Raw genomic sequence first — 13494 nt, 5'->3', positions numbered from 1 at the left:
CGAACCGAAGGCCAAGGCCAACTCACTCGGGGACTAACTTTTCCAACAAGTTCGAAAGGTTATCGGGAAACGATTCCAAGTGACAAACCCGAAGGCTACGGCCATACTAAAGACTATGGTCGCACAAAGGCTACAGCCAAAATAATGTGATTCAGAGACGTTCGATTTTTGCTATAAAACTAAAGGCCTTCAAACATTAAAAAATTGGTTAAATCAGGCTACCCCCGACAAAAGGAAAATATAAGGGGCCTCGATAAATTTGGCCCTCAAAAAATCTAAGGGCTTCGATAAATCAGCCCTCGAACAATCCAAGGGCTTCGATAGCACCAGTCTTCGGAAGACCCTAAAGAGGCATTCGATCGTGTCCATGCAAACAAAATGACTAATAAGGTTCCGATACATCGAGCCTTCGAAAAACCCAACGGGTACAAAATACATGCTAAGGCATAACTAAAATTTCATTAAGTCTTTTAGCTGAAGTGAGGGAAAACTATATAGCCATTTTTAGAGGCCGAAATGGCCCAATTTAAAGAGCATAAGGGCCAATTTTAAATGAGCCTAAGGGCCAATTCTAAATAATAATAATAATAATAATAATAATAATAATAATAATAATAATAATAATAATAAAAAGAGCAAAAAATTAAATTCTAAAAAGAGCCTAAGGGCCGATATACAAGAGCCTAAGGGCCAGCTTAAAAATAAAAAATATAGGGTCAAAGACCTATGGGAGTCTAAGACCCCAATCTCATTTAACCCAGACGCAAAGGCCCCGAGCTCGTATTAATTTGACTTTAAGTTTGGCTCGGGGATCATCTAAAACCCTAAGGGGTACGATCCTGGGCAATAAAAGCCTAAGAGCTTATTGCGAGTCTAAACCAATACTCAAACTTAACAGGTGAATCATCGAAAATTTTTATGAACGGAGACAAAATAAATAGTCAGCACAAATCAAGAACAGAGCAAAAAGTTACTTTATATTCATCTGGGAAATTTACAAAGCATGTTACAACGAAGGACCCTTATACAAAACAAAAACCTAATCTATTTTTGGGGCCACGTCCCCGGGAGTGCCGCCTTTATCTCCGTTAGCTTTATCTTCTGGAGCCTCTTCCCCTTCGGGAGCATCCTCTCCACTTTCCTCGTACCCGGAACTACTCACCACACCCTCATCATTAAAGGAAACAAGAAACCTAGCATCAGTTTCCCATGCCTGTGTCTCGGCTATCTCCTCGGCAAGGTCGAACCCTCAAGCACAGACTTCCTCAAGAGTCTCCCTCAAGCTTGACACTTAGCCAATTCATTGCTCTGTTTTGCCCGGTTGGAGGCCGCCCTTAACTTAGCTTGAACGGTCGTAGCTTCTCTCTTGTATATAGCAATGGATTTATCGGCCAAAGCCTTTGTCTTCTCAGATTCAGCCTTGTCTTGTGCAGTTTCAGCCTTAGTGTATGCAGCTTCAGTCCAGGCTTTAGCCAGCTCGACCCCCAGCCCCTCGAGTTCCCTGGCCTGAGCCAAGCCTTTCGCTTCAGCACCATGGAGCCGAGCTTCAGCCGAGGTCAGTTGAGCCTTAACAGCTTCCTTTTCAGCGGCAAGTCGATCCATGTTCTCCTTCTACTGGAGGCAATCAGCCTGAACTTGATTCACCTTGTCCCGGAACTGCCCAATCATATCCAACTTTTGCTGCATCTGAGACATCAAAGTATTAGCCTCCGAAGCAGGTCCAAGGATGTCGAACTTTGTTAAAATCAAAGTTACCTGCTCATCCAGCTCGAACTCGCTTTTTTGAGCTTTGGCCAAAGCAATTCGGAGATCCTTAAGCTCCTCTTCCTTCTGAATACAAAGGATCCTCGAGGCCTTCTCTTCACCCGAGAATCCCTTGAGCTCGACCTCACATTGTCTCGGTTCGGCCTTGAACTTTGCAATAGCCTATACTTGAAATAAAAATGCGTCAATAGAAGAGAAAGACAAAGGGAGAAGAACTTGCAATAGATAGGGCAAATCCTTACCCAGGAAAAGAGACACTGGGCCTCTTCAAAAATGGAGGATGCATCATTGAAATCATCAGCATCCTCAACTCCATCATAGCAACTCTGGAAAGGATCGTCCCCGATGACCTTACTTGGATTGGGCATATGCAAAATGTTGGCTTCCTAGATTTCCTCTCCAGAATAAGTTGGTAATGAAAGGGAACGACCTGTTGTCGCAGCCCAAAGATCTTCGCTCGGGGTGTTCTCATTAACCTTGGGGGCCTCAGCATTTACCCCCTCTGGCATAGTTGATAAAGACGGAAGGACGATCTCAATCTCTTGAGATATGGGGGCCTTGCCCGTCTCTTCTCTTCGTGCATCCTTACCACAAGGTGTATTTTCTAGTTCGAAAGGCTTGGCGGTCTCGACTGGCCTACCAGTCTGAGTCACCAGCACGGATTCTTCCTCATCATCCTCCTCACCACCCTGGGAGTCATGGGCTGAGTCTGTGCCCCGTTTGAGCAAACCTTTTCTGCAGCCTTCGAGTGGAGGTTTTCTTGTCTTGGGGGTCTTCGGGATTTGAGACCCTCTTTCTTTTATTATCCTTCTTGGGCTTTAGATTTGAAGGCTTGGTTGTTTCCCCGGGCAGGGCCGACCTCATCTCAGATGCATCTCCAAGGCTATGGTTCTTGGGCTCCCATTTGCCCTTTGCCAAATCACGCCACTTATGCTTGTCATAAGAGGATGTGGCAGCTAGTTTCCTAACCCAATCCTCAAGGTCGGGCACCTTCAAGGACACCCAAGCATCAGCTGCCAAAAGAAAGATTAGTAAGCTATGAAAAATGAAAAAACAAGAATATATACAAAGGAAAATGCGGACTCCACTTACTATTAAAATTCCACCTCTCTGGGAACGACATTTTTTCCTCGGGAATGATGTCTGAAGTCCTGACTCTAACAAATCGGCTCATCCAACCTCAATCTTTGGTTTCATCGGTACTGGCGAAGAAGGACTTCATGGTTCAACACTGTAACTTGATGAGCCCTCGGAATAACTAGGGCCGATAGAACCTAACTAGGTGGCTGAGGGTGAATTCTAAACCCTTGGCCTTCTCAAAGAAGTACCGCAACATGATAACAATATGCCAGAACGAAGGGTGGATTTGGCCGAGGGTGACTTTGTATGTCTTGCAAAAGTTGATCCCAATGAATCAGGGGGGCAGTGTGAAGGGGTAAGTGTAAACACACAAAAACCATCCTTGTGGGTAGTTACGCTTTCGTCAGCCTTCGGGATCTGAATCTTGACCTCATCTCCCCATAGACAATCCCTTCTTACATCCTTGATGAGCTGCTCCATTATCATGCTAATGTACCAGTATACGTACTCATATTGGCCTTTGACATTGGGAGGATTCTCGATACTGAAGTCCTTCTTGATGATGCAATCACTAGGGGTGATCTCTTCAAGTGTCTGTGGCGCCACCGGTTTGGACGGCTAGGAGGTAGAGGAAGATGATGCTCTATCTTTTTTAGGGACCCTCTTGGAAGTTTTGGCCATGGTTGTAAGGTAAGGAATGTGGGTGAACAGGGATGTAGAGATATGAGGATTGGTAGAGATTAAAGAAAGGTAAAGTTGTTTACTAAAGGAAGACGCCCCATATTTATAGAGGGGCATCGATGGTTCGAAGGCATTAATGGCCAACCAGCACTAACGTGCATTTAATGTTTTTGGGGAAGTGGGCCGATGGGACATTTTGGTCACTTCGAACGTTGGCTTCGCAAGGATGATGTAATCACTAGAGGTTCGATGAAATCGAGGTCAAAAATCTTTTCATATCATTATGTTCTAAGAAACACGGGGACTATCTGTATACGGTCAAAATCAAGGAGCATGACATTTTGAAGTCTTAAAACGGGCTATAAGTCCGAGCCTGGGAGACTCGAAGTGGAGATCGAATCTGACAGAGGGACACCCTCCTCGAGAAAGCTAATCGAAGGCCTAGAACAATCTGTATCGAGGACATCACAATTTCGAAGTCAATCAAGAAAGAGCAGGAATTTCTTAGGAACACGTGGACCGAGACATTAATTAAAGGATAAGGTTTGTACGAAATGGTACATATCCGTACTAGGACGTTATACACCTATACCAATAGAATTCTTTACATTTATAAGGAATGTACTATATTGGGGTTTTCCCCTCCTATATAAAGGGGACCCCAATCATTTTGTAAGGCATCAGATCATTCATTGCAATAGAACATTCTTATTCTTCTCTTGTTTAGCGTGCTCAGCTATTACTCTTCAGCTTTATTGCCTTTACATTACTGTTCATACTTTATTGGTCTTAGCTGACCTGAAGGTCTCCGGATAGAAGAGCTTGAGGCCCCCTACTGTCTCAATAACATCAATCTGGTTCATTATTCTTTCTTACTTAAGCTCAATATTACTTGTACAATCACTAGTATTAGAATAAATCACGTATCTTTAAAATCACAAAATAGCTTTAATTGTTACTCACATTTTTTGAGGTAAACAAATACCCTCGACCCACTCCTTGAGTCGAGGGATTGCATTCGGGACCCGAGCAACAGGTGCACCACCACCAAGTATCGATTAGAAAGATGGAAAAGAGAATAAAATAAAATTTTGGACAAACGCGGTTTTACTTATGTTTTGTGTTCCACTTCTCGGGGAACGACATGTACTCTGCTAGGATTAGGTCTGAGGTCCTCACTCGGACAAAATGGCCTAGCTAGCCTCGATCACAATCTTCATCGATACTTGAGAACAAGGCTTTGCTAGGCCGACATGCAAGCTTGATCCCCCCCCCAAAGTGTCAGGGACTGTATAGGCGCATAAGGTGGTCAACTGTGAACGAGCATCCATCGATCTTGCTTACGAAGAACCGGGGAAGGATGACGATCCTCCAGAATGAAGGGTGGATCTAACCCCAGGCACACCTCGTACCTTTTGCAGAAGCCGATGATAACCGTGGCCAACGGTCCCAACGTAAAAGGATAAGTAATACTTAAGTATCCCTCGATGTGGGTGGTTATATCCTCATCGGGCCCGGGAACCACCACATCATTGCCAACCTAGTTACAGTCCTTTTTGACCGTGGGGAGAATGCCTTCACTAATCGAGCATATGTACCTCGAGACCTTCTCACACCGACCCAGTATGGATGAAGGCTTTTCAGCCTTAAAATCAGCGGTTACCGAGCACCCACCAGGTATAAACATGCTCAGAGGGGGCTCCGCCACTGGTTCCTTAACATCAGTACATGGAATGGTTTCATTGACGTCCGACCATGATGTGGAAGTAGTTTCTTTTTAGGGAACGGTCTTTTAAGTCTAGGAAAAAGGAAGAATAATAAGTTAGAGCAGCACGCTTGATGATATGGGGGTGAAGACGAGCGAGAATCTTCACAAAAGATCTTAAGAAATCAGAGTTTAAGTATTGGAAAATAGGGAAATTTCTAAGGAGCAAGGGTAGAGAGTTTGGAAGTAAAGTTTGAATGAATGAAGAAGGGATACTTATAGTTTTCAAACAACGGTTCACATTCAGGAGTGGCCGACCGGCAACTGACGACCATTTAATGCCATTAAAGACTTGACTGACGCGACGTTTCATTTATTTTGTCATTTCTGTCGCATGATATCGAGGTGAGAATCAGGAGCACATGTCATTTCTCATCGTCTACCCTCCGAGAAACGAGGGGACTCTTTGTTTACGGTAAAAATAGGGCTCGTCTACGACATGATAGATCGGGATTGCAACATGAGGGATTGATGATCGACCCCGGTTCCACCGGGTTAGAACCCAAGATCAGAGTGTCCGCCTTCGAGAACATTGATTTAGTGATCCCGGAATCGACTCTGACCCTGAACGAGCTTGAGGAAGCATTGTTAGTGTAACTAACAGAAGACCGAAATAACATAAGGCCGAAATATCCGTGACCGGTCGGATATTACGGCGAGAATCTCGGCACGTATCAATAAGGAACCTGCAAATTAGCAAATCAGGAGATTCTTGTTTTTTATAGGGTTGTACCTAAAGCAGGACTTCCTACTATAAAAGGGGTCTAATTACTTGTAAAAGATACATAACACGCATTCTAAAGTAATATATAATTTTTCTCTTTAAGCTCTTATTTTTTTGTATCTTGATATCGATCGAAGTGCATCCAACCCAAGGGTGACTAACCTCTCAAGAGTGTAACTGTTCAATTCAAGTGGTTAGAATTTACTCAATCATTGATCATTTCAATTGCAGTTTACTTTATCTCTTTGTGTCAAATTAATCTATGTATCCTTAAAACCACTTACAAATTCAATTGTTATCCGATTTTGAGGGTAAACAAAATCATTAAGGTATAGCGCATGTTACATGCGCTATATAAAACAAGGATACTAGTTATTTTTTCACCCATTTTGGTGTTTGAGTCCAAAAATCCTATATTTTTGGTTCCGAACTCGGCTTTTGACATAATTTCTAGTCTCTACCTCTCTGTGACGACCTGGCCGATCGTCTTAAGAATTAATGCCCCGATCCCCTATTAACTACTTTCCCCGTGTTTGTATCTGCTATTGTGAGTTGTCGGGAGGGTTTATTTGGAGTTTCGGATAGTTTTGGGACACTTAGTCCCTAAATGAGAGCTTAAGTTTTTGAAATTTGACTGTAGTCAGAATAGTGTGAAGACGGCCTCGGAATGGAATTTGATGGTTCTGTTAGCTCTGTTGGGTGATTTCAGGTTTAGGAGCATGTTTGAATTGTTTTTTGGAGGTTCGTAGCCAATTTAGGCTTGAAATGCCGAAAGTTGAACTTTTGAAGTTTCCGGTTCGATAGTGAGATTTTGATCTAAGGGTTGGAATGGTATTCCGGAAGTTGTAGTAGCTCTATAGTGTTGAATGTGACGTGTCTACAAAAGTTTAGGTCATTCGAACGAGGTTGGATAGACTTTTTGATCGAAAGCGTATTTTGAGCGTTTTTGAAGTACTTAGGCTTGAATCCGATGCTAATTTGGTGTTTTGATATTGTTTTGAGCGTTACGAAGGTTGGAACAACTTTGAATGATGTTATGGGATATGTTTGTAGGTTTGGTTGAGGTCCCGAGGGCCTCGGGTGTGTTTTGGATGCTCAACGGGTCATTTTTGGAACTTAGGAAATTGCAGAAAATGTTGCAGCAATCAGTTCTGGTTTCCTTCTTCGCGTTCATGAGTGGGGTCTCGCATTCGCAAAAAGGATATAGGGCTGGTGAGGAATTTATGCTTCGCATTCGCGAAGTGTCTCCCACGTTCATGAAGCTGGGAGTTCTATACCTACGCGTTCGCGATGGTCTTCTCACGTTCACGTAGGAAGAGGAAGTTTTGAATCGCATTCGCGACCTGGGCATCGCATTCGCAATGAAGAAATCTGGGCCCAAGTGAAACTGTGCTTCGCGAACGCGAGGGGCCTTCCAAGTTTGCGAAGAAGGAATATCTGGGTAGTATTTAAATAGCCCATTCGCGACCCTTCTTCATTTTTCCACCATTTTTGAACGGGATTGAAGCTTTTGAGGGAACCAACGGGGAATCACTTGGAGGTAATATTTTTGACTTCATAACTCGTATATATGTGATTTTGTTTTTGACCAATCCGCCAGGCAATCACCTAGGGCTAGATTTTATATATATAAAGAAAATCGTACAAAAAAACAAAATACATTGTCAGGTGGTCTTAGGCTATAAAAGTGATAATACTTGAAAATTACAATAAACCTAGTACCAATATTGAGTAATGAGCTCAACATTGATATCACAAAATGATTAATGTTCTTGTGAAACTTCATTATTGCCTCTACATTGGTGGTGGTGCTTTCCTTTTCTTGATAATTCCTTTTCATTGTTGTTGTCCAAATGCCACAACATTTCCGTGGTATAGTTGTTCTAGTCCCTTGTTTGCTATGTTTATCCGAAAATCCTTGGCAAAATTTTGTTGTGAATTGCCCATTCCAACTTTGCTCCATCATGGATTGCATGACCTCCATTTTGAGTTTAATTCCTATGTTGTTGACTGGGCTCATTATGTGATTTGATGCTTGGTCTAATGTACTGTGAGGCTGCATTTTGTTCCCAATGCATTTGCATTGCCCAGAAATCTTTGGCCAAAACCTGGTGCATTCATGAAAGTATAGACTCGTCTTGGACTTGTGTTTACCCCTTCCTGTTGATGCTACTGTAGTTCTGCTCACCCATGATTCACTCGCACTGGATTGAGTACATAGTACTAATACCACTAATTGCAAGCTCCTCATGAAGTGATACACAACCACAGTAGTGAAATTAAAGGTCCCTTTCAAAATGTGGATAATTTCTGCTTTGTCACATATTTCCTTGTTATTATGGCTCGCCCAGAAGTAATGTATGGGCTTCACTTGTAAGATGTTTATCGTTGTTGAACACACTGGCCAGCACCTCGAGCTATGCTTTGTTGATGCCAATGTTTGGTACAAATGGCGACTGGAAGTCTAAAATTTGCATGCTTGACCCCATTCCATAGGTGTACAGAAAAATACTCCCAAAGTTCCAATATTTAGTATCTCAATAAGCAAATCCAAAATGTCACCCACAAACCTTGGAAATTGCAACCACGCCTGGGTCCTTTTTGCTTTTATCGAGTCTGGTTCCTCAATTCTTTCCTCATGTTTATTATTAATTCTCCAGATGTGCACACTTTTGCCTAACTTTCTGACCTTGTAATGCACGAGCTTGCACTGTATTGATCTTCTTTTTGCTCTTGATATTGAGCCTTTTTCGATTCCCCTTGCTTTAGAGTGAGTACTAGGTACTACCTCCACAAGAAAATTTCCTGGAATGTAGGTCCTTAATGTATACCATGTCCCTGCAAAACAAAGAAAATAGTTAGCTGTAAAAGAGATCTTCTTATCCTCAATTTGACCATGAAGGTTGTGTGACCCTGGTCCTTCGTTCCTTGATCCCTTCCTCATTCTTATGTTACTCATATACTCCCTTATCCTCTTCTGTCTACTCTAATACATAGGTAAGGACATTAAAGCTTATCACTATTAACAATCCTCCTCCCTTGTATCTCCAGTTACTGAAAATTGTGAGCCTCATTATCTCCATAGTCAAGTGCATGATTTGCTAGGAAATCAGCCAATTTATTCCCTTCTCTCATGATACGTGACAATCTGTAATTACACCTACTCATGTACAGTTTAATCTCCTGAACATATTTCTCTATTGACCAAGGTATATCCCAAATTCCATCTACCACATTGTTCATTAGTAGAGAATATGTTTGGATGTGAATATTGACATATCCTTGCTGCACACATTCCTTTATTACCTCAAGAATAGCAATAGCTTCAGCTTCTACATTTGTCCCTTTTTGAATTTCTTTCCCTCTTGCATATATCACATCACCCTCACTATCCCTTAGGACAAAACCAATGGAGCTTCTACCTGAATTTCCTCTTGATGCCCCGTCTGTATTCACCTTTATCCAATCCTGTTCAGGCATCCCCCACAGAACCCTAGTGACCTTTAGTTTGGGAATGTATTGTTCCATCATTTTCAGAAGGTCATGCCACTTATGAGGGACATGATTTATGTTTGGTTTTTTGAGTTTAACTAGAGATTGAAGAGTTGTAGAAACCTGGTATATAACCCTACTAATAGTGACCACTTCTCAATATTTTTAATAGTTTCTTCTCTTCCACAACTCCCACAAAATGATCGAAGGCAAAGCATGGAAAATAGGCTTTAGTCGAGTTACAACTTGCACTGTCCAACATTTGACTATTGCCTGCTTCAATGTCAAACCATTTATTAAGATTCCTGCGTTTGCCATGAAGTAATACCACACTGTGTGTGCTGCAAATGACTTGAAAAATACATGTGACATAGTCTGTTCGTCAGGTTCTCTGCAGCACCAGCATCTGGAGGGTAAAAAATAACCCAATCTCTTGAAGAAATCATCTAGAGGAATCCTGCCCTTCCAAACTTTCCACATAAAAAGGTAATCTTGAAAGGCAATCCGTTGACCCAAATATTTGTGAACACATCATTATGATCCCTTCTCCTTCTCACATAATCCCAAGTTGATTTTAAGGTGAAGTTGCCTTTTGGTTCCATCATCCAGAAAGGTTTATCTAATTCATCAGAAAGTGTTGGAGGTTTGATATTATCAATAATGTGAGTGGCTAGGTCCTGAGGCAATATCTGCATTAATCTGGTTTTATCCCATGCATCTTTCAGTACTACATCACAAACATTATAGATTGACTCGTCACAGCAGAAATCTGGGGGAGTTGTGAAATACAATCCACCCAACCCTGTCCAATTTTCAAACCAAAAAAGTGATGACTCCATTCTTGTTTGTCAGATGATTTTTTGCTCAATAGTATCCCTACACTCAAGCAATTTCCTCCAAATATGAGAACCATTTCTCCATGGTACCACCATTGAATTCATCTTTTTACAATATTTTTGGCTCACAAATGAACTCCAAAGAGTTGGTTTTGTTCTAAAATTCCACCATAGCTTGCAAAATAAGGCCCTTGACACATCGTGTAGTGATCGAAATCCAGCCCCTCCTTCTTCTTTAGGTAAGCACAAGGTGTCTCAGGATGCCCAATGCCTTGCCTTTCCTCCTATAGAATTGCTCTAGAAAAACTGAGCAAACATTTTGTGGAGCTTATTGATGACACAAAATGGTGGATTCACTGCTGAAAGTAGATGAATAGGCATTCCTTGAAGAACATGAGTAATTAAACTGCCCGACCTCCAATTGATAACAATTTCCCTTGCCATGATTGCAACTTATCCAAGACCTTTTTCATAACATCTTGATAAAATTCCATCTTCCTCCTAGCATAGAATATGGGGCACCCAAGGTAGGTGAAAGGGAAGTCCTGCCTGCTTATACCTGTTATCCTCTGCACTTTGTTTACAACCTCCATATCTGTTAAATGATGCATGTATACTGCAGATTTTACCTTATTGATAAGTTGTCCAGAAGCAAACTCATATGCCATTAGCACCTCCATAATCAACCTTAATGAAGTAGCATCAGAAGAAGAGAAGATGATAGTATCGTCTGCATATGCAAGATGATTAATCTTGGGGATCCATTTTGGCGGTCCAAACCCACAGAAATACAAGTTCTGATGTAAAGCATTGAGACCTCTTTATAAAGCTTCAACAGATAGAATAAATAAGGTAGGTGATAGCGGATCACCTTGCTTAACTCCTCTTGTTTATTTAAAAAAACCATAGGGCTCTCCATTCATTAAAATAGAATACCAGTTATTACCAACAATTCCAAACACAATTCCAATAAATCTTTCAGAGAAGCCCATTTTCCTCAGAACTTTAGTCATGAATAGCCAAGACAGCCTATCATAGGTTTTTGTCATGTCCAACTTGAGCACAACATTTGGCCCTGCTTTGGTCCTCTGCCTTATGTCTGTTATTATTTCTTGGGTCAACAAAACATTTTTCACAATGCTCCTACCTTTGACGAAACCTGCTTGCTCATCAGAAATTAAAGACGGTAGTAGTGGTGCAATTCTTTCATGAATGACTCTCAAGACCACCTTATTAATAAAATTGCTAAGGCTTATTGGTCGCATATCTGAGAAAGTGATCACATCCTTCTTCTTTGGCAACAACACTAAGTTGGTATGTGTGATATACTTAGGTAATTCCTTACCATTGAAGAACTCCTTAACCATAGCAAACACATCATCTCCCATTATATTCCAGCAATGATGAAAGAATTTCCCTGTGAAGCCATCAGGACACCCAGCACTATCCGCATTTAATCAAAATACAGCCTATTGCACTTCTTCTTTCGTAGGCTGCTTCAGTAATTCCTGATTCTGTTCCACCGAAATCATATTTGGGACATGAACTATGATCTCAAATGAGGTTGGCACCACATCTTCATGGAACTGATATTGAAAGAAATTGATTGCTTCTTCAGCCATCTGCTCATTTCCTTCTATCCAGCTGCCTGCACTGTTTTGAATTTTCTTTAACTGTAGTCTTTTTCTTCTCCTGTTCACTTGAGCATGAAAGAATTTAGTATTGCGATCCCCATCTTTAAACCATGCCATGCCTGCCTTCTGCTTCCAAAAATGTTCTTCTAGAGCTAGATATCTAATAAGTTCTGTTTGAACCTTATTGAGCCTCTCTCTGTTCATTCTTGTTGGATTCAGTTCCAATTGTGCTTCATGTACCAGTACTACCTCTTCTAAACTTGCAACCTTTTGAAAAATATCCCCAAAAGTAGCCTTACTCCAAAGAGATAAAGCCCTTTTAAGCTTCTTCAATTTATTGTTAAAAATTGTGAAAGTACTACCTTGATAGCCTGCCAAGGAGTCATCCACCCAATTCTCTGTTACAACCTCTTGGAAGGTACTGTGTTCAGTCCAAAACTTCAGGAATCTAAATTATTTTTTTATTGGCAATTGGTTTGGATCGCAATTTATTAATAAAGGGGAGTGATCTGAACCAGTTTTTAGATAAATGAGTCACCTCCAACCCCGGGAACAGTTGCTGCAATTCCATGTTGCCCAAAACTCGATCCAATCGTGTAAAGATACTGTCCTCTTCACCCCGACCATTCCACCATGTGAATATGCTTCCCTTGAATCCAAGATCATTGAGGTTGAATGTGTTAATACATTGCCCAAAGTCGTCCACTTCATTTAGTGGTACCGGTAATCCACCAAATTTCTCCTCCTCATCCCATATTACATTGAAGTCCCCACCAACTATCCATGGTTTAGTCATGTCACTTGCCAGAGCATACAGCGTGTCCCATAATTCTATACGCTCAATGTGCTCGCATTTGGCATATACTAAAGTAAGGATAATTTCTTGTTGAGTACTATTGTTAGTTATTTTCAGGGTAAGTTGTTGTTGCATGTCAAACAGAACCATAACCTCAAAACCATCATCTATAAAAGCCTATATCTTATTAGAGATGTTGATTGTGCTAAACCAAGTCTGCTCCTATATCTTTCAAGCTACCTCGACTGTTGCTTTGGCTCCATTAATGCAGCAAATCTGTATTTGTACTGTATGTGCATTGTAATGAGTCATTCAAAGGCTTGTTGTGTGTTTACTAATCTAATGTTCCATATTAATGCATTCATCATTAAACAACTGATTTAGAACCTGCCGTTCTTGTTTGAACATCAGTACCCGGGATACTAGTGTTTTCTTTGTGTTGCTTTTTTCCCTCTGTCAGCTGATTTCACTTTATCCATTACTCTAGGAGACAAATCACCTTATCTTGATATGTGCTTGAAGTTTTGTGTAGTAGATTCCTCATCCATATCTTGGCCATGAATTTCTTCATTATTGACCTGATCTTCATTCTTGTTTTCCTTGACCAGATGAGTCTTCACAGTTTTGGGAATTAATGTAGAAATTTCAGTAGCCGTTTTTTGGACTGCTGAAGCTACAGAGGAGAGCTTGTTTTTGGTGCAATGTTAGCAATTTTGGTCTGT

The 13494-nt window shown here is 41.2% G+C and overlaps 2 protein-coding genes across 2 annotated transcripts; both read right to left on the bottom strand.

The window, feature by feature from the left end:
• Window positions 1–9065: 9065 nt before the first annotated feature.
• LOC142166000 (uncharacterized) lies at window positions 9066–9542 on the bottom strand. The gene has a single exon (XM_075224400.1). It carries the CDS (start codon window positions 9540–9542, stop codon window positions 9066–9068), a length of 477 nt encoding a protein of 158 aa, XP_075080501.1.
• Window positions 9543–11811: 2269 nt separating this feature from the next.
• On the bottom strand, window positions 11812–12922 carry LOC107776673 (uncharacterized). The gene is made up of 2 exons (XM_016596583.1): window positions 12492–12922; window positions 11812–12397 (listed from the first exon to the last, which is right to left on the bottom strand). The coding sequence occupies exons 1-2, from the start codon at window positions 12920–12922 to the stop codon at window positions 11812–11814; spliced, it is 1017 nt and encodes a 338-aa protein (XP_016452069.1).
• Between the last annotated feature and the right edge of the window lie 572 nt (window positions 12923–13494).

The sequence above is a fragment of the Nicotiana tabacum genome, chromosome 11, assembly GCF_000715075.1.
Source record: "Nicotiana tabacum cultivar K326 chromosome 11, ASM71507v2, whole genome shotgun sequence".
Lineage (NCBI taxonomy): Eukaryota > Viridiplantae > Streptophyta > Magnoliopsida > Solanales > Solanaceae > Nicotiana > Nicotiana tabacum.
The sequence above is the reverse complement of the archived record's forward strand: the minus strand, read 5'-3'. Positions and strand labels throughout refer to the sequence as shown.

Excerpts from the sequence above, each read along its gene's own strand:
- LOC142166000 (XM_075224400.1), bottom strand. The coding sequence starts at position 9,542 with ATGGAACAATACATTCCCAAACTAAAGGTCACTAGGGTTCTGTGGGGG.
- LOC107776673 (XM_016596583.1), bottom strand. The coding sequence starts at position 12,922 with ATGGTTCTGTTTGACATGCAACAACAACTTACCCTGAAAATAACTAAC. Across the intron at positions 12,398-12,491 it reads ACTCATTTATCTAAAAACTG|TACCTTCCAAGAGGTTGTAA; the intron begins GTTCAGATCACT and ends GACTGAACACAG.